At 45.8% G+C, this 27,350-nt stretch overlaps 3 protein-coding genes across 6 annotated transcripts in view; 2 read left to right on the top strand and 1 right to left on the bottom strand.

Moving 5' to 3' along the window:
- The window catches only part of LOC136572294 (zinc finger protein 665-like), a 343,948-nt gene that overhangs the window by 180,418 nt on the left and 136,180 nt on the right, over positions 1-27,350 (bottom strand). The window lies entirely within an intron of this gene.
- The window catches only part of LOC136572293 (zinc finger protein 420-like), a 282,528-nt gene that overhangs the window by 48,599 nt on the left and 206,579 nt on the right, over positions 1-27,350 (top strand). The window contains exons 7-16 of one of the 3 annotated variants that reach the window (XM_066572747.1): positions 1,500-1,652; positions 1,724-1,847; positions 1,954-2,045; positions 2,128-2,203; positions 2,298-2,383; positions 2,466-2,541; positions 2,626-2,717; positions 2,800-2,875; positions 2,966-3,057; positions 5,098-5,190. In XM_066572747.1, the coding sequence (XP_066428844.1) occupies positions 1,500-1,652; positions 1,724-1,847; positions 1,954-2,045; positions 2,128-2,203; positions 2,298-2,383; positions 2,466-2,541; positions 2,626-2,717; positions 2,800-2,875; positions 2,966-3,057; positions 5,098-5,190 (960 nt within the window). The remainder of the gene's footprint in view (positions 1-1,499; positions 1,653-1,723; positions 1,848-1,953; positions 2,046-2,127; positions 2,204-2,297; positions 2,384-2,465; positions 2,542-2,625; positions 2,718-2,799; positions 2,876-2,965; positions 3,058-5,097; positions 5,191-27,350) is intronic. The other 2 variants (XM_066572748.1, XM_066572745.1) reach the window with 2 other exon arrangements.
- The window catches only part of LOC136572292 (zinc finger protein 850-like), a 722,303-nt gene that overhangs the window by 7,765 nt on the left and 687,188 nt on the right, over positions 1-27,350 (top strand). For both annotated transcript variants that reach the window (XM_066572738.1, XM_066572742.1), the window contains exon 2: positions 1,088-1,137. The gene's annotated coding sequence lies outside the window, so the exon portion shown is untranslated. The remainder of the gene's footprint in view (positions 1-1,087; positions 1,138-27,350) is intronic.

Genomic DNA, 27,350 nt, shown 5'->3' on the forward strand with positions numbered 1-27,350 from the left:
AGACTTCTCCTGTTCTCCAGGAATTGTCACAGATTATGGCGAGTGGTTCAGCAATTACCTCTGCTGTTTCCTTTAGTATCCTAGGATGTAATTCATCTGGACCTTGAGACTTGGATTCATGTAAGTTAGCTAAGTGTTCCCTCACCATCTCTCTGCTTACAGATAGCCTGCATTCTTGTATTCCCCCAATAGCACAGGGAAGATCAGCTGATGTTCCATCTACTCTCTGAGAAAAAACAGATACAAAATAGGAATTTAAATGTTCGTCCGTCTCATCCTTCTTAAAGGGGTTGTCCCGCGGCAGCAAGTGGGTCTATAGACTTCTGTATGGCCATAATAATGCACTTTGTAATATACATTGTGCATTAATTATGAGCCATACAGAAGTTATAAAAAGTTTTTTACTTACCTGCTCCGTTGTTAGCGTCCTCGTTTCCATGGAGCCGACTAATTTTCGCCCTCCGATGGCCAAATTAGCCGCGCTTGCGCAGTCCGGGTCTTCTGCAGTCTTCTATGGGGCTCCGTGTAGCTCCGCCCCGTCACGTGCCGATTCCAGCCAATCAGGAGGCTGGAATCGGCAATGGACCGCACAGAAGAGCTGCGGTCCACGGAGCAAGAGGATACCGGCGGCCATCTTCACCGGTAAGTATTGAAGTCACCGGAGCGCGGGGATTAAGGTAAGCGCTCCGGTAAGCTTCCTTTAGGTCCCTGCATCGGGGTTGTCTCGCGCCGAACGGGGGGGAGGGGGTTGAAAAAAAAAAAAACCCGTTTCGGCGCGGGACAACCCCTTTAACCAATTCACCATTTTCATCTTGTAAGCATCCAATAGCATCTTTGACTTTTCTTTTGCTTTTGACCCCCAAATCCTTTTGTTATTGCTCTTGGCCTCTCTTACAAGTCTCAATTCATTATTCCCTTTATCTTTTCTGACACTTGCCCTACAGTTTCTGCAGACCCCATTATATTTTTCTTTAGATATTCCCCCTCTTTCCATTTGATAAACATATTTTTCTTTCATGTGTGCAACTTCTGTGTTCATTCATCCTGGTCTCTTTTTTTAAATTCTTCCTATTCTTCCTTCTTTTAGGGATTGTTGGGTGCAGGACTCACAGCTGAGGTCTCCTTTGAGGAAGAAAGGTCAATATATATCATCTCCTTAACATGCTATCAGTAGTCCTCTATAATCCCCAGTTAGTGACTAGACTTCAGGGAAGATGTCCTTCGAAATGTGATTTTACATCCAGTCCTCCTTGTTTTCTCACAGCCGAGGTCTCCTTTGAGGAAGGATGGTCTTACTAGATGACCCACCAGGGATGGACAAGGACAGAAGGAGCATGGCTGTGGAGATATTAGACCTCACCCTAGACATGATCCACCTGATAACCGGAGAGGTGAGAGCTCCACATGACATCACTCCTCTCTGCTAGTAAAACAGGTAATGACTGGAAGGGGAAGGATTCTTGGCCTCCATGTAGTGATCCGTGTCTCATCATCCACAGGAGTACACAGTAGTGAAGACAGCGGCTGTGACTCCCATCATCCATCTCCAGGAGTCAGGAGGGTGGAGCCCCATCACAGCTCCTCCCCCTCACTCCCTGATCCTGAAGGTCCTAGACCTCACCAACAAGATGACGGAGCTGCTGACAGGAGAGGTGACTGCGGGGAATGTGGGGGGACATTATACCGGGGGGCTCTGGCTGATGACTGGATATTGTGTTGTCAGGTTCCTATAAGGTGTCAGGATGTGGCTGTCTATTTCTCCATGGAGGAGTGGGAGTATTTAGAGGGACACCAGGATCTGTACAATGACATCATGATTGAGGACCACCGGCCTCGTACATCTCGGGGTAAGAGGAGACCTTCCTGATTATAGAGGAGAGCAGGGATGAGGGTCACCTAGACTCCCCCATCATCACATATACAATATATTCAGTCTCTGGTTATTACCTATAGATGGATCCAGTAGGAGATCCCCACCAGAGAGATGTCCCAGCCGTCTGTATTCCCAGGACCGTCCAGAGGAAGATGTCCCGGAGAACCAGCAGGTAGATGACAATGAATTCTCACCAGGATCTGACCATAAAGTGATGGAACCAGAGAGCACGTTACATTTTCCTCTCCGTTTAGGGAGATCATCTGATGGATATTAAGGTTGAGGTTAAAGAGGAAGCAGAAGAGCCGGATATAAGGGCTGATCAGCAGGGTAAGGAGGGGAGACTCATTGGGGTCACCTAGATGCTCCCATCATCTGCTCATCACATGCTGATATCTATTCCATCACCGTGTGCTTCTTATAGATGGACTCATGGAGAGAAACCCACCAGAGAGATGTCCCCCGTATTCCCAGGACCGTCCAGAGGAAGATGTCCCGGAGAACCAGCAGGTAGATGACAATAAATTATTACCAGGATCTGACCATAAAGTGATGGAACCAGAGAGCATGTTACATATCCTTCTCTGTTTAGGGAGATCATCTGATGGATATTAAGGTTGACGTTAAAGAGGAAGCAGAAGAGCCGGATATAAGGGCTGATCAGCAGGGTAAGGAGGGGAGACTGTCATTGGGGTCATCTAGATGCTCCATCACATGCTTTTATCTATTCCATCACTTTGTGTTTCCTACAGATGTACTCATGGAGAGAAACCCACCAGAGAGATGTCCCCGTCCCCTGTATTCCCAGGTCAGTTCAGAGGAAGATGTCCCGGAGAACCAGCAGGTAGATGATGCTGAAGTCTCACCAGGATCTGACCATAAAGTGATGGAACCAAAGAGCATGTTACATGTTCTTCTCTGTTTAGGGAGATAATCTGATGGATATTAAGGTTGACGTTAAAGAGGAAGCAGAAGAGCCGGATATAAGGGCTGATCAGCAGGGTAAGGAGGGGAGACTGTCATTGGGGGGTCACCTAGATGCTCCCATCATCACATGCTGATATCTATCCCATCACCATGTGCTTCCTATAGATGGATCCAGTAGGAGATCCCCAGCAGAGAGATGTCCCAGCCGTCTGTATTCCCAGGACCGTCCAGAGGAAGATGTCCCGGAGAACCAGCAGGTAGGTGACGCTGAGATTCTACAAATCCTCTATAGGTTGATGAGATGCAGCTTTCTACTAGACTCCTCCGGCCGCCTGCAGTAGACGCTCTAGTCCATCTTGTTGGTTGGTGTTACAAATGATTTCTTGTTTAACCCTGCCATATTACACCTTCCCGGACAGACAGAAGATGGTAACTTTATAAGAGCCCAATGCAGTTTTGTTGTAATGAATCGTGCTCTGGTGGCAGCAGTTTGGGTAGTATTCCAGGGTTAATGGGTGTTGCACTTCCCATCCGCTTGGACAAACACTTGAGATTCATTGTGGAATCTAAATCTCTGCAGTGTGAAACATAGACTGATTGCACAATGCCAATTAGCTATTGCTAAAGCTAGCAGAATATTGTCAGCTGCCTGCTGTGGGACTTGGACTGGGGGATGGTTGGTCTGGGTGAGTTGAAGCTGAAATGCCAGCCATCCCCAGAGCAGAACATCATGTGCCTCCGCACGTCAGTGCAGCATGACCACCATTGAGTACACTGCTGTTGATCAGCTCACCGGCGCCATCTAAAGTGGTCTTCCCTGTTATTTCTATTATATAGTTTTAGACTATATAGGAGTACAATACTGGCGGTGGCAGCGGTCCACCACTCTGGGGCATCTGACAACAGAAGACCTGGTTACGTCCCGTAAACCTTTTATGAAGAAAAGCCCCAAAGTTTACAGGACGTCGCTGATGACATCCCGGTCCGGCCTCCTATTGGCTGCAGCGGTCATGTGAGTAGACAACCCATGTGACGACTGCAGCCAATGTAAGTAGAAGACTGGGGTGGCAGCGGAGGTGGGCGGGGGGAGAGTTTTGTGTTTTTTCTTTGTTTTAATTAATCTTGTCCCCCCAAAACCACCAATGGACTGCTGGACTGACTGGTGGCAGTATTATATGGGGTCTTGTGGAGTGTTTTATTGGGGTCTAGTATATATTAGGTTGTGCTTCTGGGACCTGTTGGCCTACGGGTTTCCAGCAGCACAGCTTCTCAGGTATGGGATATTTCGGCTGGCTGGGTGTGCTGCCTATATATACCAGCTCCTCTGATTGGAGGATGCTGGTGTTTGCACTCATTCGGTCTTATTCTCAGGGTGTTGTGCTTGTTAGGCCTCTTTCACATGGGCGAAGCGATATTGCTGTGAGAAAATAGCAGCGGTAATCGCATTGGTCGTCTGTTCGATATTGCTGCATTTTTTTGCGGCAATATCACGATTTTGGAGAGCTCTTTTGCTGGGATTTACGGTGGGGCTTGAAATATAAGCCCTACTCCAAAAATAAGCCCTAGCTACAAAAAACCCTAAATGCATCACCTAACAGCTTCTGTTCACTCTGCTGCGTCTTCTCTCCAGCTTCCCTGCACTTGCTTGAAGATTTCTTTCATCTCATTTCTCTCATTTGAAAATCCCTGGCTCTGATTAGCTGAGCTGTGGCGCTCGAGAACCAATCACAGTCAGCGCTTTCTGGAGGCGGGGATTTTCAAATCCTTAACCAGGAAGGGATGAAAGAAATATAGAAGCAAGTGCCGGGGAGCTAAAGAAAAGAGGTGGCAGAGTAAACTGTGGCTGTTAGGTGATGCATTTGGGGATTTCTTTGTTTTGTTATACAACTAGGGCTTATTTTAGGGCTTTTACTGTAGGATTTTTCTACTGTAAAAGTTGCATCACAGCACACGAAAACCGCATTTTTATGCGATGCAACAAAAAAGAAGGCTCCATAGGGAAACATGGGCTACAAAACCTCGCTAATCGCAGTCCTTGGCAACCCGTGATTTCTTTTTTTGTTTCCTTGCAATGTCACAGGCAGCAAAACATCGCTAATGTGAAGGAGCCCATAGGAAAGCAGGGGCTTCACATACATGCGATTTGTAGCACTGTCGCAATGGCGAGAAAATCATGCAATTCTGTCATCCTTGTGAAACTGGCCTTAGTCTGAAGTGTTTCTCTCACCTTCCCTGAAGACGGTCTGGACACCTGTAGTGCATCTTATGTGCACCCCCTCTCCCTTCCCCTTTTACAGATGCCGCCTCCAGACGTCTTGATGGTCAAATGGTTGATTACTGACACGGTTCCCTTTATGTCAGCACGGTGGCTGCCTCTCTTTTCTCTTAGTGTGAGTACATCTGGACTAGCTATGGTTTACTATATGTATGCATGTGAGTTCTGAGTGGGGTTCCTGTTCTGTGTGGTAGGCATTACTTTGTGTGTTGGTGTGAACAGTGACATGTTTTGTATGTTTGTGCAAATGACCAAACGTGTTGTATGTGCAGTCCTGTTCTGTGTGGTATGCTTTATCTGGTATGTTGCTGTGAACAATGATGTGTTCAATGGGTCTGTACAGGTGGCGAGACACATGGTGTGTGAAAAGTCATGTTCTCTGTATAGATGTGGAGCCGTCCTTATTAGGGCACCTACCCTGCTTTTAGGTAGGGGTGCCCCGCTTCCCCTGATGCGTAAGGGACAGGTGTCCTTCTATTTTTGCCTGGAAGGGTGTAATTGGTTCTTTATAGGGTTCTTTATAACCCTATAATTATATAGGGTTATACGGGGTCTCGAATCAAAATGCTAATGACACCTGTTTGAGTGATGAGTGAATGTGTGAGTTACATGTGATGTCACAGTCATGTGATCTTTCACTGGGGCTCTGAGGTCCACTCCTGATTGCATGACTGTGATGTCATCAGGTCCTAAAAATGCAGAACCTGACAGCAACCATTTGCTTACAGAACCTGTGATGAAGTCGCCATCATGTGATTAGTCATGTGTGTGACATGAGTGTAGCAGTGCTGTGTGTGTTGTGCATGTAGCAGAACTGTGTGTGTGACATGCATGTAGCAGAGCTTTCTATTATGTATCAAAAACCCTAGAGGCGCAATGACTGTGATGTCATCACAGGTTCTAAACCAGCAGAGTTGAACAGCAGCTGTGTGCTTACAGGACTTGTGGTGATGATACTGTCATGTGATCAGTCATTGGGGCTCTGAGCTCCGCCCCTGATGACATGACTGTGACGTCAAAATAGATCCTTCATCCCTGTGCACTAAATGAGGGATTACAGATGGACTACATTCCCCACAAACCCCCGATGCCACAGTTGCTATGGATACAGCAGTATTCAGTCTGGCAGTTTGTATCTGGTTGTGCGACAGTTGGAAACCTGTGTGGGGACTCCAATACATGACACCTCACAATTGTACACATACATAGCTGCCGCTGCATATTGACCAACAACATTGAAGCATAGTCCTTCACCACTCTCTTCACAGTCTCCTGAACGTGGTGTCATGTCATCTCAAGTGCTAATGCCACCAACACCAGTCGAACCGTTGTCCATTGTTGAAATAAATAGCCAGTCTTGTGCAAACCTGTCACCACAGAGGGTTCAACACCGCCGTGAAGCTAATGCAGCTTGCATGATACAGCAACAAGCTACGATTTCACCACCGCGAGCTGCTGAACTTTGTAAATTACATGCAGCTAATATGCGAAAGCATCAAGCGAACATGTCTCCTCAGCGGGCAGCTGAACTTTGTAAATTACATGCAGCTAATATGCGAAAGCAGCAAGCGAACATGTCTCCTCAGCGAGCAGCTGAAGTTCGTAAATTACATGCAGCTAACATGCGAAAAAGACGCGCGAACATGTCTCCTAATCGAGCAGCTGAAGTTCGTGAATCACATGCAGCTTATATGCGAAAGAAACGAGCCAACATGTCTCCTCAGCGAGTAGCTGAAGCTCGTAAATCACATGCAGCTTATATGCGAAAGAAACGAGCCAACATGTCTCCTCAGCGATCTGCTGAAGCTCGTAAATCACAAGCAGCTTATATGCGGGAGAAACGAGCTAACATGTCTCCTCAGCGATCTGCTGAAGTTCGTAAATCAGAAGCAGCTCGTAGGCAAAAGCAACGAGCCAACATATCTACTCAGCGAGCTGCTGAATTTCGTAAGTCACATGCAGCTCACAGGCGAAAGCAACGAGCCAACATGTCTCCTCACCGAGCAGCTGAAGTTGATGAACATCAAGCATCTCATATAAGAGAAGAGCGAGCTAACCTCTCACAGAGCACATCAAGTTTGTGAAGTCAACGCAGCCCACAGGCCTGAAGCCTGTTGCAATTTCTTCTTACGTCGTGGAAAAGATCTGAAAGATGAGACATTTTCTTATTCATAGGCGTTTACACTGTTCAGCAAAATTACAAATAATGGCAATAGCTTGCTATTTGCATGGAAATATTTTGACCAACTCCAATCCCTTTCACTATATTATATTAGTAAGTGACACATTGCACCACCAGAAACATTGGTACTATAGCTTTAAATGGAGCCAGTGGGTATTGAAGAGAAAGAAAAATCCATAGTATTTATTTCCTGTTGTAGCTTTGTTTTACAAGGGGGATCTCATTGGGGTCATGTAGTGTTTTAGCTAGATTCTAATGACTAGTAGTAGTATTTGTCTTGTATAGTATTATATGGGGTCTTGTATAGTGTTATATGGGCCCTTGTATAATGTTATATGGTGTCTTTGTTAGTGCAAATAAATCTATTTGCTATACAACATGCTTCTGGGGTCCAAATTCAGTTCGAGAATTTGCCAAGCTCGGGAAATAACTTGCCAAATCTCACACTCTTAGCGTGATCAAAAGTTATCTGTTTATTGATTGACAGGCAGCAGTTTTTATAGAGGCACATGCTTTGATTACAATAATTCAACTTTATTATAATTCATTTATTACCATTGGTCAATGAAACATAAACGCAATATGAATATGCAAAATAAGGAATTTAACATCTAAAATGCCAAACAAACATAGCGCAGGCACAGTCGCAGTCGAATCATGCATGATTAGTTTCTCAGAACACAAAAGTACAGTAATGGTAAACAATAAGTTGTTTGGAGAGAATATTTTGGAAAATATGTGAACAGCAAGAAGTATGTTAACTTGACCCGCTGGTCAGTCTAAATGCTACATAGCTGTCTGTTGCAGCTCCGGCCTCGGTTATTCATTCAAGGCTTTTTGAGTAACTATTTAATATCTATAAATCTTCAAGAAAGAGGACATGAATATAATGAAAGAGGCATACAAAACTACTACCTGCCAGAAAATGGCATAAGATAAAACACGGAGTCTTATTCATTATACTAACAGTCCCCCCTTTTGCGGCTGCTTCATCATGCTACATAGCCCCTCCCCCATACCGTCAACAGCATGACTTCCTCCCTAATCCCAAAAAGTTGAGCTGACCACTAGGGAATGTGTTGCCATACCTAACTGGGTAGGTTAGGTTCCTAGGAGCCATCCATGCTCCTCTGAGTACACCTACGTAGGGTGGTCCCAGATTGTTCCTAAGGCCTTTATTTTAACCCTGGGTCTGAGAGCAGAGGATTCATATGTGCCGCATACTGTGGGATAGATGACTAAACATGACACAACCATTTAGTCGTTTCTGAGTTGGATTTCACCTAAACATAACTTTTTTATTTTTCCTTTTTAAGAAAACCTAAATTACAAATCTGTGTATTAACGGACCCATGAACCTATTATAGTATAACTACTAGATCAGGTCTCCACTGAATACAACAGCTACGGAGTATACAACTTACCACTATACTACAAAGTATGCAGAAAAATAAGAAGAAACCCCAAAATACACTGAACCAGGAGCCGTGAATTCAATCAAACTATCAGGGTGAAATAATTACCGTAAGACTTCTTAGATCTCTGATGGAATAACATCCGTTCTAGCTCTGTTCTGTAGAACAGCATCCTAAGCACCTTGTACATCCACCAGTAATAGGTCAAAGATCTATAAGGTAGCATTAAGTGCTGCAGCTAAATGACGTGATCCACCATTTATTACCCTGCCACCAGTTATAGCCAGTCCCCAGACCCCCACTAGTGGTACCCCCAGAGCTGTGGACGGTCTATCACAGGCTTCCCTGCAGCTCTACGTTGTAGTCAGGTGTTCGATGCATGAGAATACCTGAGTGTAACCAGATACAAAACCCACTACCATATGCCCCTCTCGGGCAGCTGGAAGGTCATCTAACACTATTGTATATTGGGCAGTTAACCACAAACTCATCTAGAATGGCACTAGTTTCTTTAGCTAGCCCTAATACTGGAAACATTTTATAATCTAGACAATTGGTTGCTTGCATTAACTAATCCCTCATCTGTAGTATGATTGGGAAATCCCATCATCTAGTAGGCCGAGTCCATAAACGTTACCTGAGGCTTACTATTGTCCACAGCCAATCATCTGCAGCTCCCCTGGACAGTGCACACTTCCTCCTTCTACTAGTCATAGTCTCCCTCAGAGATCTGTTCCTGCTATTTAAGCAGCAGTGAAATATCCACACCCAATTTGTATGTAACCAAGTTAACAGCTTACATACCTTAGTAAAGGAGAGTCAGTCACTGCATCTACTCTCCGGAGTTAGAGAAGTTACATCCTTGGTGTGAGCTAGGTGGAGATCTAAGTTGGGCAGCTTCCCCTGGTGCAAGCAGACTGTTTTTGTGGGATGTTTTACCATTCCCTTCCCCAGTCATCTTTTACCCTCCCACAAACCTGGGTACTCAGTTTATTGATGGAAGGCTGAGTCAACCTGAACCATGCAGGGATTGAACTCGCAACCCTAAACACACTGTTCCTCACGGGGCTCTCCATAAAGATCTATGTAGACTTGTACAAAGACAACAAAACACTACTTCTGCGTTCTAGATTGGTTTACCCAATGGTTCAACAAAAAGCAACTAAACTTTCCACTGCGCCACAAAGGTGTGGAATGGAATTAGATTCCAGAAGTGTACCTCAGGTCAGTGCTTCCCTTCAAGCCAGTGCACACATTGCAGCGAGTGCCAACCTTATCCTCATCGTATATGTCCCAGGAAAGGGGGGGGCGGGGGTTCTTCCCGATTACCAATATTGGTCATAAATGCCCAACCTGTTCTGCTTGTCCATCATGATATTCTGGAACATTCTACAAAACCTTAGCAGTTGGTTTATCTTTAACATGCTCAGATGCAATTTAATTCTGTGGGATCTAGGGATTTATAATACAGAGTATCTTCAGGCGGCTCAATGGTTACTGTTCCCATTTCCCCCCCCCCCTTTGAATCCATGTGAAAGTAGTATTGCGGGATCCAACGTAGCTAATGTTATAGTCCCGACTTGTAGTAAGGTAAGAATTGGGTTTTCAATGGCTGCCTCTCGTGCCGGACTCTGGTTGCATTAAGGTGTGCAAGGAAGAACAGCCCCACAAAAAAGATGGGTGGGACTGAAAGCTTTTCGATTCCTGTCTTCATGGTTGCCCATAGCATTTATGAGATCTGAGTACCCGACCTCTTGGATAAGAGGCCCAAAGTTGGCCCTTTCCAACAGTAGCGATCCAACACCTGTGAGTGAATATCTCTTACTGCTCCCTGCTGCCACGTTCTCCCCATTTCCAGGCACTACCACACACAGAGTTGCACAAGGATCTCGTGTATGACCAGTAGTCCTGTTGGTCCAGAAGAAGTGGCAGTACCAATGGGGTTGTCCAGTTATGGGCCACTAATGGCTCCCCCTCAGGATAGGCCAGCAGCAGCCATTCACTGGGCCGTTTCACTCTAGTATTCAGCCAGACTGCAATGGCCCAGCTTGGGACTGCAACACAAATTCTTATGAACAGAAATGAAAAAAAAACCCAAATTATGCTATATGGCTCATCCGTTCCTAATTGTGTCCCTATCCTTGAGTAACATTATATTACTGCCATCGATTGGGTAACTAGCTAGCTCTGAAGTTTGTACGAATACTGCGAACAACTATATTATACTGACAAAGCTCCCTTATATGTCCTAGACAAATCTCCAACACTGCTTATGCTGAACTTCTGAATTCATGAATAGAATGCCAGAGCTACAGTGAAACTGACACTTAAAATAGGCACAGGCATAGATAAGAGGAAACAGAAGTGAGTCTGATAACCCCAAGGTCACGGAGGAATTTCTGCTAAATTGAAGTGATGGGAGCAGATTTTAGACTGTATGTGATAAAACGTCATATCTCAACATAGCTTGACTAATTCCCCTAAAATCGGGCTGCCATGCCCTGAACCTGTGCAGAGCGTGCGTAAGGGGGACCATTCTGGAGCTGAGATCTGCCTTAGGACAGGTTCACTGCCCCTACTACAGTTGTCCCTAAATCTGCTGTGTGAAGCTACTTGACTCTGCAGGTACCCACAGGTTCTAGCTGGCTGCGGGGCTCACGGCAGTTGGGCTGCCCGCGGGCCGCTTATTATCGGGGGAAGCTTTTTAACTAAAAATCCATATTCTGAATTTTTGAGTTTTGGGTGTTGAAAATTGGATCGTGTCATTAACCAAATAATCTAAGCCCATTTTTTTATGTCCGATTCCCCATGAATCTATCAGAAGATAATATCAGCATCCCCCAACCAATACCTTATCGGGGATCGGGATGTAGAAGCCATGCTTCCAGGAGAGACCCTCTACCATATGACGGCACACTGAGGGTAGAGTCCCAGCCGCAGGGGTCATTGATCAGCCTGATCAGCACACATTCTCCCCCCTTACCAAACTGTAACCAAAAGAATGGGGCCGAGATTGGAACTAGGGAAATATTTGAGCTGTGAGGGCTTTGTTATAAGTGGAAAAGCTATAATAGGGCAGAATAATCCCCAAATGTCTCCACATCGGAGTAGGGCTATCCTTCATTACCAATCGGAGTCTGCTTACAAGGCCCTCATCAGATTTGCACAAACATTTCTTGATCCACCCAGCTTTTCCTGACCGCCCTAGATTTGGCTTTCAGCATTCAGTGTCTGAGCTTTTTTGATTCTCACCCCCTTCTTTGCGGAGGAGAGGGCTGACCCGTTGCGCACCCTTACATCATCTAGCTCCACCCCTTTTGAATTCGGCAACAAGTCCGATTCTTTTTGCTGTGTTTTTTAAATTTACCATCCCCACATCCACATCAGACACGTCTTTTATCATCTTTACTAGTCCACTTTCTTCTTGCCGTTTGCACACACTTGCTAAAACCATTTAATTCCCGTCCTTCTTCATTTTCTTTCTTTTCTCCTGATCTGCGAGCCACCATTTCATTTTCGCTAAATCTCCCCTACAAGGTGCTTTTCCTTCTGTCTCCTGCAATCTCTCCCCTATGCTGATACTGCATTACATTACAACGTCTATATACAGTAAGCATGTCCGCTCCGTCACTGCACACACAAAGTACTGCACACTTGTAATTGGCCTAACATGCCGCCCAAGCAGGCGGGGCTTAGTGTTCACAGCTTGTAATTGGCCTAACATGCCGCCCAAGCAGGCGGGGCTTAGTGTTCACAGCGATACGAGTTTCCTGCTCCCCAGCCCTCCTTTTCTATGTCCTTGAGAACCGCTCCTCCCTGTGAGGCAATGGCTTTCTAGCTTTTTACACATAGTAGCTCCCAGTTTCGTGCTCCTCACCCCTCCTGTCAGTCAGTATGTGGGCCTGACATAAGGAGACTGGCTAGTCCGTAAATGATGCTCGCATGTCCAATATGGAGTATGGTCAGCATATAGTCAGGACTCTGTCCCATCTTGGCACCTCCTCTGACACCACCTTCCCCTCGTTGGCCATCCTGTATGTTCACAGATACATTTCTGCAGTCTCTGATTGCGGTTTTGTCCCCTCTCCCCTACAATCTGTTTGGCGGTCTTTTGGCCCGGTTCAGTGCTATTACTTAGTCTACCACCTATAGCCTACTTAGGGTTTCTCTCTTACGGCTAGGTTGGGCTTGTCATCGCTTTACACCCACACAGGCTCTTACAGCTCCCCACCCCTTGGATTAGACAAGCACCCTGGAGGCACAGTTCTGTATCCAGGGAAGATTCCCTTATTTTTGTCTTTCCTCCTACAGTCTTTCGAGCTCCCTGTGAGGGGTAAATCCGCTCCCCATGCACGCCCCTTGTATGCTATACCATCAGGTAGCCTAAACAACGTATTTCCCTGCGGGATCTACTCAAACAACATTGCTAAGTACTTCTCTTGTCCTACTTAAACCTCAGATTCTACGGTCAATACAGAAGGACACGTACTTGGGGGAGAAGAGGAAAAGCAATCCCAATACTTCACTTTAACCCCTTCCCTCCATATGACGTAAAGGTATGTCATGGCAGCGGGGTGCTTCCTGCAACTGGACGTACCCTTATGTCATGTGGATAGCGGGAGATCAGAAGAGATCTCGCACTATCTGGCAGCAGGAGCCGGCTGTCACTGATAGCTGGCCTCCCGCCTCTACAGCGGGGGGTGCATGGGAGATGTGACCCTCGCTATTAACCCCTTCCCTGCGACCATCTATGTAGATCACAGCATGGGAAGGGTTCACAGAGGGAGTGCACTCTGTGATGTTATCGGGCTCTCGCTATGTATTCGCACAGAGCCTGGCTAGTTGCCATGGTAACAGGACACCACCTACAGGCGTCCTGTATACCATTGCCTATAATCGCTGTAATAAGCGATAAGGCATTGCAGGTAAACAAATGGTGTACAAAAAAAGATAAAAATGTACAAAAAAGAAATGTAAAAAAAAAACTTTTTGGTGCTTTTTTTTTCATATTAGCATAAAAAAATCCCACATATTTGGTATCGTCATGTCTATAACGATGCGTACAATAATATGAACATGCTTTTTATCCTGCATGGCAAAAAGCGTGAAAAAAAGCTAAAAAACTGAGGCCAAATGCTAATTTTTAGCATTTTACCTCCCAAAAAACTCATTAAAAGTGATAAAGCTCTATGTACCCCAAACTGTACCAATAAAAACTACAGCTCATCTTGCAAAAAAATAAGCCCTCACAGAGCTCCGTCGATGGAAAATAAAAAAGGTATAGGCCTTTGAATGCAGTGATTTAGAAAAAATTCCAACAAAAGGAGGTTTATTGCAGAAATGTGGAAAAAGCTAAAAAACAAAATAAGCCTTTTGGTATCATTGTAATCGTACCGACCCGCAGACAAATGTATAGTGTCATTTATGTTGTATGATTAACGCTGTAAGAAAATCCCCCAAAAATCTATGGCAGAATTGATGCGTTTTCTCTTCCTGCTATCATAAGAAAATTAATAAAAGTTTTCCAATATAGTCAAATGTATCCAAAATTGGCACCAATAAAAACTACATTTCGCCACGCAAAAAATAAGCCCTTATACGGCCGCGTCGACGGAAAAATAGAAAGTTATGGCTTTTGAAAAATGCAGATAAAAATCGGCCAAAAATCATTGCATCCTTAAGCCCAAAATAGGACATGTCATTAAGGGGTTAAAAATGATACCAAAATAAGATATTCTCTGTCTATCTCAACAACAAGAGGGTCTTAAGAAACCCTTTCCTTGAGCAAATACAATATTTTACGTAGATTTATATTTGCCAAATTCAGTTGCTACCATCTACAGTGTTAAATCGTAACGATTGCCCCTAATGTATACCACGGCTTCACTATGGTGGTAAGCCAAAGAAGTTGGATCACATAGCAAACTTTTTCCCTTCAAATTCACTCAATTTGCTGCTGTAGCATTCACTCCCAATCTCATCTCAGGACAGTAAAATCCTGCACCTTTATAGCACTCACCTCAACGGTCTGGACAGCATTCACATACAGATTCCCAACTTACCCAACAGCATATCGATCTGTTCTCTGCATGGAACAAAGCATGACAGGTGCACCCGCTGTACTCCAGCACAAATGGTCAATCACAGCCTCAGGGGAAAACAGACACTTTGTAAGAAATCGTACTTTTATAGAGCGGACTCAATTTTATAGAGCGTACTTTTATAGAGCGGAGTAGTCAATGCCTCTGTTGGGCAACAAATGTTAGTGCAGATGAATCTATTTGCTTTGGGGTCCAAATTCAGTATATAAATAAGCCAAACTCTGGCAATAACTTGTCAAGCCACACATTCTTAGCCTGATCCAAATTTATCTGTTTATTGATTGACAGGCAGCAGTTTTTATAGAGGCACATGCTTTGATTACAATAATTAAAATTTATTATAATTCATTTATTACCATTGGTCGACAAAACAAACTCTATGAATAGGAAAGATAAGAAATTTAACATCTAAAATGCCAAACACGCCGCCGCAGTAGAATCATACATGATTAGATTCTGAGAACACAAGTACAGTAATGGTAAACAATAATTTGTTAGAGAGAATATTTCAGAATATATGTGAACAGCGAAAAGAGTTACCTCAGCCCGCCCACCTGTCTAAGTGCTACATATCTATCTCCTGCAGGTCTGTAATATCTGCAAGGCCAGTTTCACATGGATGACAAAATTGCATGATTTTCTTGCCATTTGTAAAATTGTTGTATCGCTTGTATGTGAAGCCCGTGCTTTCCAATGTTTTTTTTCACATTAGCGATGTTTTGTAGGCTGCTTCATTGAGAGCATACAAAATCATGGCATGGTCTATACAGCTGCGATTTGCAACCTTTCTGTTACATTGCGTCGCACGAAAACACGTTTTTTTGTGCGGTGTGATGCAGCTCTTGCAGTAGGAAATTCTACTGTAAAAACCCCAAAATAAGGCCTATCTGCATAAAAAAAACCAATACGTCAACTAACTGCTGCTTTCGTCTCCTCCACGCGTCTCCTCTGAAGCTCTGGATGACTTGCTTGTAGTTTTCAGTCAGCGCTTCCTGGTTTGGAATTTTAAAATCCCTGCCTCTAGGAAGCACTGGCTCTGATTGGTTCTCGAGCGCGATGGCTCAGCCAATCACTGCACGGCTCAGTGAACTAATCACAGTCACTGTCAAATTGCAAGAAAATCACGCGATCTTCCCTGTGTGAAACCAGCCTTATAGACATTAAATAGTTACTCAGATAGCCTTTAGTGAATAACGAGGCCAGAGCTGCAGGAGATAGGTATGTAGCATTTAGACTGGCATCATCGCTGTCGCCCATGTAAAGTGGCCTTAATCCTCAAAGAGGACAAATGAATATGAAAAGAGGCATACAAGATGGCTACCTGACACAAAATGGCTACGCATAGAATAGAACATGCAGTCATATTCATTTCACCAGCATCTTGTATAGTATTTAATGGGGTCTTTTGTAGTGTTCTATGAGTCTTGCATAGTATCTTGGACAGATCAGTGGCAAAAGAAGACCTGGCTCTCAAAGGGGACAATGGCTTAATACTGTCAGCTGATACCGGCATAGATATCAGGCAACTGAAAGAAGCAGTGCACCACACAAAAAACATAGAGGGAGCTCACCTTTAAGGTTGCCGATGGTTGGGAACGACTAAATGGCTAACAACAACATAGTATTATTTGGGGTCTTGTATAGTATTACATGGGGTCTTGTATAGTATTACTTGGGGTCTTGTATAGTATTATTTGGGGTCTTGTATAGTATTACATGGGGTCTTGTATAGTGTTATATGGGGTCTTGTATAGTGTTATATGGGGTCTTGTATAGTATTACATGGGGTCTTGTATAGTATTACATGGGGTCTTGTATAGTATTATATGGGCTGTTAGAGCTCGAATCCACGACCGACTGTACTTCATTCAGTAGCTCTCCTCAGTGAGCTATCCAGCTTGCTGAGCATGTTCTCCTGCATACCTCAACCTGGTTTCCTGATCACAGTTTTCTATCTCCTTGTCCTGACCCTGCCTCTGTCTTTGATTGCACCTCTTATATAAGCCTGGCCTGCCACTTAGGCAGTGCAAGAGTATTCTGCTCCAGAGCATTTGATCCAGCTTCTGTTTGCCTGCTATTCCCACAAGACTTCACAACACCGACTCCTGGCTTTTCCTTCTGACTATGTTACCCGCCTCATCTATTATACTGCAATCGAGATTCCCCATTATTGACTCCTGACTTCAATCTGACTACGCTTTAGTGTCCTGCATGGCTACTACACCCATGGCTCCTCCCGAGCACTAGTAAGATGTTTCATAATAATCTTGCCCAAACATGGAGCTTGTAGTGACCACCCTGTGGAAGCAAGTTACAGAGCTCCAGGAATTTTGTGCCTCCTACCAAGAGAAGTTCGATGGATTACAGACACTGGTGCTAGATCAACAAAACGAAATAATGACTTTACAGAGGCAACTTTTAGATATGCATTACTCAGTTGCAGAAGTTCGTATGTCACTGCCTGCAAAATTTGGTGTGGATCGTCATCTGTACTAAGCTTCCTTAATGCCAGATTTACTTCCAGATGCAGCCCACCTTGTTTACCAGCGACATAAAAAAGGTGTTTTCTCACCATTAACCTCTCTGATGAGGCGCTCACATGGGCCTCACCATACAGAGACCAATAGTAATCTCCTCAATAGCCTCTATGCCTTCATGACCGCTATAGGTCAAATCTTTGATGATCTGCCATGGCTAAAAGGAGGTTATATAACCTACAGCAAGGATGATGTTCCATTTTCAGAGTATACGGTGGAATTTCATTGCTGGGCGAATGATAACGTGGAACACAGCTACACAGCAGAGCCAATTCTGTCGGTGTTTGTCTGATTGGGTAAAAGATGAACTTGGTAGAGTGGAGACCCCTGATAACCTTGAAGATTTTATCCAGCTGTGCATTCGAATTGACCAAAGACTTTCCGAGCTATGAAGAGAGACTGCACGGTTTGGGCACCAACACCCCTTACTACTTTGAGTCCCCAGCTGAGGACTGAAGCTGCTCCAGAACCGATTGCAGGTTGACATATTCCATAAACCCCTCTCCACCACTGAAAAAAAAAGGCGCCGTGCTGCAAATCTGTGCCTTCACTGTGGAAGCTTAGGATATTATGCCTTAAACTGTCCAAATAAGTCCTAAAGGACTCTCGTCCTAGCTAACGTCAAGACCACAACCAATCCAGCCATCGTGAAACCTTCACATCAGTAATTCAAGACAGTGTGAAAACCCTTCCCCCACTCCACTACTTCTTATCCTCCCAATAAAGAATTTAATGGGTAATCTGAAGACGCAGTGCCCAGTATTGTTGGATTCAGGAGCTGGAGGAAACTTCCTGAACTTAAAACTTGCTCTTCACAAAAACATTGCCACCAGGCTGAAACCCATACTGATTGATATGGAAACTATAGATGGGTCACCCTTGTCCTCGGGACCTGTGACACAGGAGACAATCGAACTGGAGCTCTGCATGAAATCCGAACATCAAGAAAGAATCGGATTCTAGCTCATCTTGGCCTGTGAATTTCCAGTGATTCTAGAGATCCCCTGGTTCTCTATCCATAACCTCTCTATCAACTGGGAAACAAGGATCATTGCCTTCCCTACAGATTACTGTAAAGAGAACTGACAGATAACACCATCCGCCCCTAAACCAGAGCAAGACCTCGAGGATGGTAAACAGAACTTTGAGAAATTACCAGTTCACTATCAGATGTTCACTATCCTATTGAGCTGCTCCCTGGATCTTCTATTCCATTTGGAAATATCTACAACCTCACAGAACCAAAGTTAGACCATTTGGAAACATTTAGATGAAATTCTAAAGAAGGGATTCATTCGATCCTCTTTTTTCCTGGAGGGAGCGCCCATTTTCTTCATTGAAAAGAAAGTTTCTACTCTTTGACCATGCATTAATTACTGGGAACTAAACGAGATGGCTATTAAGAATCCCTGTCCTCTCCGATTATTCCTAGAACTGCTGGAGAGGATTTGGGCAGCCAAGGTCTTTACCAAATTGGACCTCAGAGGAGCATATAATCTGGTACGGATCCGTCCCGGAGATGAATGGAAGACTGTTTTCAGAACCAGATATGGACACTTCTAATCTCTAGTGTTGCCATTCGGTTTGTGCAATGCTCCCGCTACCTTCCAGCACTTTATAAATGACGTATTTCAAGACCTGTTGAATCAATTCGTAGGGAAGTATCTCAATGACATCCTCATCTTTTCTGACAATTTGGAGGAACATTGCAGGCATATTTGGGTGGTCTTGGATCAACTTTAGAAGAATAGCCTCTACATCAAGCTGGAGAAGTGTGAGTTTGGACAGCTCCAAATGCTATTCCTGGGATACATTATCTCCTATGATGGCTTAAGTATGGATCCCAGCAAGATGAAAATCATCCTGGATTGGCCCACTCCAAGAAATGTGAAGGAAGTACAGCACCTGATCGGTTTCGTGAACTTCTATAGAAGATTTATCAAGGACTTCTCAAAAGTCATCTTTCCTATCACCTGGTTCCTGGAGGCACAAGTCACTTTGGAGAAACTAAAGACTCTTTACTTCAACACCAGTACTGATCCACCCAAGACCAGAATTACCTTTTGTGGTGGAAGCGGACGGCTCCGACTCTGCAGTGTGAGCCATCCTGTCACAACGAGTCGGAGATAAGATGAAACTACATCCTTGTGTATTTCTATCCTACACCTTATCAACCGCAGAGAAAAACTAAGACGTCCGTAACAAGGAACATCTGACCATCAAGGTGGCTTTCATCGAATGGAGGCACCTCTTGGAAGGAGCCCATCATCCAGTGACTGTTCTGACGGACGATAACAATTAAGAATTTCTCCATACTGCCAGGAGGTTATCTGCAAGAAAAGCATGATGGGTCCTGTTCTTCTCCAGATTTAAGTTCATTATGTCCTACCGCCCTGGTTCCAGAAACAGCAAGGCAGATGCATTGTCCAGGATATTTTCAGAGCCTAAAGAGAAGTCAAACACAGACCACACAATTCTGTCCAATCCCCCCCCCCCCAAATTCTTTTGGATATCCTGCATTCTGAGGACCTCCTAACAATGCTCAAAGGCTACGAAAGGAACCCTTTACTGAGTCTTCCTTCTAAGGATTTGAAGCTCTCTTTCAAGAATGAACTTTGGTGATGAGAACACCAGCTATACAGTCCCGACGCTGGTCAACTCGAAGTCCTCAAACAGGTCCACGATTCCAAGATGGCTGGTCACCTTGGGGTCACAAAGACTTTGGAATTCCTGCTTTGTTCCTTCTAGTGTTCTGACTGCAGGAAGGATGTGAAGAGGTATGTCACCTCTTGCGAGGTATGTGTTCAGAATAAGATGCCACAAGCTCGTCCTTTTGGGTTTCGTACAACTTCTTTCAGTCTCATCCAGGCCGTGGAGGTTTATATCTATGGACTTCGTTGTGGAGCTGCCTCTCTCAAAAAGGTGACCGCCATTCCTGTTGTCGTAAACCGACTTATGAAGATGGCTCACTTCATCCCTATCAAAGGAATTCCACCACGGAGTACACCACAGAGTTGATCCGAAACGTTTTCTGCATAGCACTCCTGATGATGTGGTCTCTGACAGGCAGGTACAGTTCACACCAAAGTTCTGGAAACACTTCTATATAGCCCTGGGAACTACCATGAATCTCTCTTCTGCCTTTCATCCTCAATCTAATAGCCAAACTGAAAGAACAAACCAGACTCTGGAGCAGTATTTCCGCTGCTTCATTTCCCATCTGCAGGATAACTGGGTGGAATATTTATCAACAGCAGAGTTCATTTAAAATAACTCCCAACACAATTCTACTGCCCAGAGCCCATTCTATGCCAACTATGGGATGCTCCATTACCAGTTTTCCTATGAACGCCCCTGTCCTGACTGTCAGTTACAGACTGATGGCATTAGCAGTAACCCAGAATGAATTAAAAGAAGCTTTGTGGGAAGTCCAAAATACCTATTAAAAACTGCTAATCAGCTCCTACCTTGCGGGTTGGAGAAAAGATGTGGTTGTCCACTAAAAACCTGAAGGCCCACGTACCCTCTCTGAAACTTAGGCAAAAATTCATTGGGCCCTTCCCAGTCTCTGCGAGGGTCAACCAAGTGACTTTGGTTGACACTTCCGAGCAGGCTAAGGATTCACCCTGTTTTTCAAGTCTCCTTGCTAAAGCCATTTCACGAAAACACCTATATCAGAAGACATCAACTGCCTCCCCCTCCTGTGAATGTTCAAGGCCAAGGTGAATTTGTGGTAGGGGAGATCCTTGACTCCAGGTGACATTGAGGAAAATTATAATCCCTCGTACAGTGGCAGGGATACATGCCAGAGGAAAGCTCATGGGAACCAGAACCAAATGTGCATTCCATGAAACTCACAAGCGAATTCCACAAAAGATGTCCAGGAAAACCAACACCTGGGACGTCTGGAAGCCATCCTGGAAGGGGGCCTACTGTCAGAGTTCGAACCCATGAGCCTCCTGTAGTCCTGGCAGTAACTCTCCTCAGTGAGCTATCCAGCTTGCTGAACATGTTCTGCATACCTCAGCCTTGTTTCCCGATTCCAGTTTTCTATCACCTGCCTCCTTGTCCTGACCCTGTCTCTGTCTTTGATTACACTTCCTATATAAGCTTGGCCCTAACACTCTCTCAGTGTGAGATTATTCTGCTCCAGAGCATTTGATCCAGCTTCAATTTGCCTGCTATTCCTTCAAGACTTCCCAATACCGATTTCTGTCTTTTCCTCCTGACTACGTTACCTGCCTCATCAATTGTTCTGCAACCAAAACTCCCTGTTACCGACTCCTGGCTTCCATCTGACTACGCTCTAGTGCCCTGCATGGCTACTACACTTGCGGCTCCTCTCTAGCACCAGTAAAATGTTATATGAGGTCTTGTACAGTTTTTTTTTTTATATGGGTCTTTTTCAGTGCTATATGTGGTATTTTATAGTATTATGTGGGTCGCATTGGGTCTTGTATAGTTTTTCCTATGGGGTCTTGTATAGTATTATATGGGTCTTGCATAGTTTTATATGGGGTTGCTAGTGAAATGAATATGACTCCCAAGTTCTATCCTATGCATAGCCAATTTGTGAACAAATAGACATCTTCTGTTCCTCTTTTCACTGTATTCATTTGTCCACTCTCTTGAGGATTTATGGGTATTAAATGGTTATTCAAAAAGCCTTGAGTGAATAACTTAGGCCATAGCTCCAGCAGATGTGGCATTTAGACTGGCCGGCGGGTCAAACTGACATGTTCCTAGCTGTTCACATATGTTCCTTAACATTCTCTCTAAACAACTTATTGTTTAGATTTACTGTTCCCAGAAGTTATAATTGTTTCTGCGCTTGCATTCATTTGCCTGGCATCTTAGAGTGAATGCACACGGGTGGAAATTCTGCAGCGGGATTACACGCTTCTGTAGGATTGCATTAGTCTATGCAATCCTATGCAGACAGCTGCGATTTGACCGCGTAAAAACTTGTGTGGTAAACAAATCACAGAATGTCCTATTTCTGTGTGAGCCTTGCAGAGACTTGCACAGAAACCTCACTACTGACACGCTGACTCTGCTCTGCGCATGTGCAGCTGTGCGACAGTCGGCACATAGAGCAGACAGAAGACGCCGGAGGAGGTGAGCCACCGGTCACTGCAGGGGCATGGGTCACATCCCGCTGCGAGAATTTTTAGTCGGGATCCAACCCAACCGTCTGCATTCACCCTTAGATGTTAAATTCCTTATCTTGTACATTAATATTGTATTTATGTTTTTTTGACCAATAGTAATAAATGAATTATAATAGATTTGAATTATGGTAATTTAAGCATGTACCCCTATAAAAAAAAACTGCTGCCTGTCAATCAATAAACAGACAACTTTGGATCACAGCCGTAGCTGTGTGGTTTGATGCTGATTTCCCAAGCTTGGCTTATCTTCTACCTTAATTTGGACCACCGAAGCATATATTAGCAAATAATTATGTTTGCACTAACATTTTGGTGCCTAACCGGGCGCATTAGATCGACTCCAGATTCCAGAGAAGAATTTAGTGACTTTCACTCCCCTGGGAAAACGCAAAGTGCCCTCTACAAAAAGTTAAACTTCTTAAGAAATGTCAGTTTTTCCCTGAGGCTGTGATTGACCATCTGCGCTGGAGAAGGAGGGCATATTACTGTCATGTTTTGATCCATGCAAAGAGCCCGGCAGATTGATGTGCTTTGGATAGAGTTTGGAATCTTTATGTGAATGCTGTCTGGACAATTGAGGTGACTGTTATGAACTTGCATGATTTTATTGCCATGAGATGGGCTTGTGAATGAATGCTACTGTAGCAAATTGAGTGAATCTGAAGGAAAAAAAAGTTTGTGTGATCAAAATTATTTGAAGGTTTAATATGTGCCGAAGTTGTGTTATACGCTATGTTAAACGCTGGTGTATTTGGAATGGGTGGGTTTTGGTGACATTTCACTCTACCGCCTCTCCTTCAACCTCTGACTGACATTCCTGAGAAGACAGGGACGTCTAATATGTAGTTATGTTGTAAATTTAGGGACAGTTGTGACGATTTAACACTGTAGATGATGGCCATTGAATTTGGCAAATATAAATGTATTTGAAATATTGTATCCAATCAAGAAAAGGGTTTCTTCAGACCCTCTTGCTGTTGAATTGACAGAAAATATCTTAATTAGAGATGAGCGAGCACATTCGTCCGAACTTGATGCTCATTCGAGCATTAGGGTGTTCGAGATGCTCGAGACGAGCACCACGCGGTACTCGAGTCAATTCCATTTCCTTCCCTGCATGTTTAGCTCCATTTTCTAGCCAATAGACATGCAGGGAAGGCATTTACCACTTCCTCCTGTGACGTGCCAGCCCTATCCCACCCCACAGTAGTGAGTGGCTGGCGAGATCAAGTGACCGCCAAGTACTTAAAGCGCTTCCGCCCGCGGCTCGCCTCAGACACACACTGGGAGAGTATAGGGAAAGTGCTGCTGAGATAGGCAAAGTGGTAGTGTAGGATCCTGTCTACAAGAACCCCAACGGTCCTTCTTAGGGCTACCTCTGACCGTCTCCATTTTGCTGGGTGCCTGCTGGGAGTTGTACTGCTTCACTATTTCACAGCTAGGCCTGTTTGCAGCCTTCCGTATAATTTTTTTCTGCCTGCAGTTTGCGTTACAATACTGCTCTCAGCGTCAAAGTGTACGCCAATAATTTCATAATTATTTACACCGGTCTGTCTGCAGTGAACTTAACGCACAGCGTACGGCCACAGCCACTGATAGAGGGAAAGTCATATACACACTACATAGCCTGTATTCTTTTTCCAAAAGAAAAGCTCCTTCGTTGGGCTACCTCTGACCGTCTGAATTTTACAGGGTGTCTGGTGGGAGTTGTAGTGCATCACTATTGCACAGCTAGGCCTGTTTGCAGGCTTCCGTATAATTTTTTTCTGGCTGGAGTTTGGGTTACAATTCCGCTGTCGGCGTGAAAGTGTACGCAAATAATTCCATAATTACTTAAACCGGTCTGTGTCTGCAGTGAATTTGACGCACAGCGTACGGCCAACACAGCCACGTAGGGGTCGAGGACATGGACGTGGACGCGGGCGAGGACGCGGAGGTCCAAGTGAGGGTGTGGGCACAGGCCGAGTTTCTGGTCCAGGTGAATCACAGCCGGCTGCTGCGGGATTAGGAGAGAGGCAAGTTTCTGGGGTCCCCAGCTTCATATCACAATTTATGGGTCCACGTGGTAGACCTTTATTACAAACAGAGCAGTGTGAGCAGGTCCTGTCGTGGATGGCAGAAAATGCATCCAGCAATGTATCGACCACCCAGTCTTGTACGCAGTCCACTGCTGCAACTCTGAATCCTCTGGCTGCTGCTCCTCCTTCCTCCCAGCCTCCTCACTCCATGAAAATGACACATTCTGATGAGCAGGCAGACTCCCAGGAACTGTTCTCGGGTCCCTGCCCTGATTGGGAAAAAATGGTTCCTCTCTCACCTGAGGAGTTTTTCGTGACCGATGCCCAACCTTTGGAAAGTTCCCGTGGTCCAGGTGATGAGGCTGGGGACTTCCAGCAACTCTCTCAAGAGCTTTCAGTGGGTGAGGAGGACGATGATGATGAGACACAGTTGTCTATCAGTGAGGTAGTAGTAAGGGCAGTAAGTCCGAGGGAGAGCAGCTGGATGATGAGGTGACTGACCCCACCTGGTTTGCTAAGCCTACTGAGGACAGGTCTTTAGAGGGGGATGCAAGTGCAGCAGCAGGACAGGTTGGAAGAGGCAGTGGGGTGGCCAGGGGTAGAGGCAGGGCCATAGCGAAGAATCCCCCAACTGTTTCCCAAAGCACCCCCTCGCGCCAAGCCACCGTGCAGAGAGGCCTCAAAGGTGTTCAAAGGTGTGGATGTTTTTCAGTGAGAGCATGGACGACCGACGAACAGTAGTGTGCAACCTGTGTCGCACCAAGATCAGCCAGGGAGCCACCACTACTAGCCTCACCACCAGCATGCGCAGGCATATGATGGCCAAGCACCCCACAAGGTGGGACGAAGGCCATTCACTGCCTCCGGGTCGCACCACTGCCTCTTCCCCTGTGCCCCAACCTGCCACTCAGATCCAACCCCCCTCTCAGGACACAGGCACGAGCGCCTCCCTGCCTGCACCCAGACCCTCACCTCCGCTGTCCTCGACCCCATCCAGCAATGTCTCTCAGGGCAGCGCTCCGCTGTCGCTAGCGCAAGCGTTGGAGCAAAAGCGCAGATACGCTCCCATGCACCCGCACGCTCAAGCTTTAAACGTGCACATTGCCAAATTAATCAGCCTGGAGATGCTGCAGTATAGGCTTGTGGAAACGGAGGCTTTCAAAAACATGATGGCGGCGGCGGTCCCGCACTACTCGGTCCCCAGTCGCCACTATTTTTCCCGGTGTGCTGTCCCAGCCCTACACCAGCACGTCTCCCGCAACATCAATCGTGCCCTCACCAACGCGGTTACTGGGAAGGTCCACTTAACAACGGACACGTGGACAAGTACTGGCGGACAGGTACACTATATCTCCCTGACGGCACATTGGGTGAATTTGGTGGAGGCTGGGACCGAGTCAGAGCCTGGGACCGCACACGTCCTACCCACACCCAGAATAGCGGGTCCTACCTCGGTGCTGGTATCTGCGGTGGTCTATGCCACCTCCTCTAAACCCTCCCCCTCCTCCTCCTACGAAACCTCTACTTCTCAATCAAGAATTATGAGCAACAAGTCGCCAGCAGTCGGTGTGGCGCGGCAGAACAGTGGTGGGCAAGCGTCAGCAGGCCGTGCTGAAACTACTCAGCTTAGGTGACGAGGCACACGGCCCCCGAACTGCTGCAGGGTCTGACAGAGCAGACCGACCTCTGGCTTTCGCCGCTGAGCCTCCAACTGGGCATGGTCGTGTGTGACAGCGGCCGTAACCTGGCAGCGGCTCTGCAGCTCGGCAGCCTCACACACATGCCATGCCTGGCCCACGTCTTCAATCTGGTGATTCAGCGGTTTCTGGAAAAACTACCCGCACTTATCTGACCTTCTCGGCAAGGTGTGCCGCGTCTGCGCACATTTCTGCTAGTCCACCACGGACGCTGCCACCCTGAGGACCCTGCAACATTGGTTTAATCTGCCGGAGCACCGACTGCTGTGCTACGTGCCCACACGGTGGAATTCTACGCTGCACATGTTGGCCAGGCTCTATGAGCAGGGTAGAGCAATAGTGGAATACCAACTCCAACATGGGCGGCGCAGTGATAGTCAGTCTCCCCAATTCTTTACCGAGGAGTGGGCCTGGATGGTAGACATCTGCCAGGTCCTCAGAAACTTTGAGGAGTCTACCCAGATGGTGAGCGGTGACGCTGCAATCATTAGCGTTACCATCCCGCTGCTATGCCTGCTGAGAAGTTCGCTGCAAGGCATAAAGGCCGAAGCTTTGTGGTTGGAACAGGAGACGGGGGATGACAGTATGTCGCTTGATAGCCAGACCCCCCTCATGTCTATATCTCAGCGCATTTTGGAGGAGGGGGAGGAGCAGGAGGAGGAGCAGGAGGAGGGGGAAGAGACAGCTGGGCACACTGCAGAGGGTACCCATGCTGCTTGCCTCTCATCTGTTCAGCGTGTATGGGCTGTGGAGGAGGAGGAGGATCCTGAAAGTCATCTTCCTAGCGAGGACAGCCATGTCTTGCGTACTGGCACCCTGGCACACATGGCTGACTTCATGTAAGGCTGCCTTTCTCGTGACCCTCGCGTTAGACGCATTCTGGCCAACACGGATTACTGGGTGTACACCCTTCTCGACCCACAGTACAAGGAGAACCTTTCCACTTTCATTCCCGAAGAGGAAAGGGTTTCGAGAGTGATGCAATACCACAGGGCCCTGGTGGACAAAGTGATGCTAAACTTCCCATCTGACAGCGCTAGCGGTAGAAGGTGCAGTTCTGAGGGCCAAGTAGCAGGGGAGGCGCGGAGATCAGCAGCATGTTCAGCGCAGGCAGGGGAGCACTCTCCAAGGCCTTTGCCAGCTTTATGGCTCCG

This window comes from Eleutherodactylus coqui, chromosome 7 (genome assembly GCF_035609145.1).
Source record: "Eleutherodactylus coqui strain aEleCoq1 chromosome 7, aEleCoq1.hap1, whole genome shotgun sequence".
Classification (NCBI taxonomy): domain Eukaryota; kingdom Metazoa; phylum Chordata; class Amphibia; order Anura; family Eleutherodactylidae; genus Eleutherodactylus; species Eleutherodactylus coqui.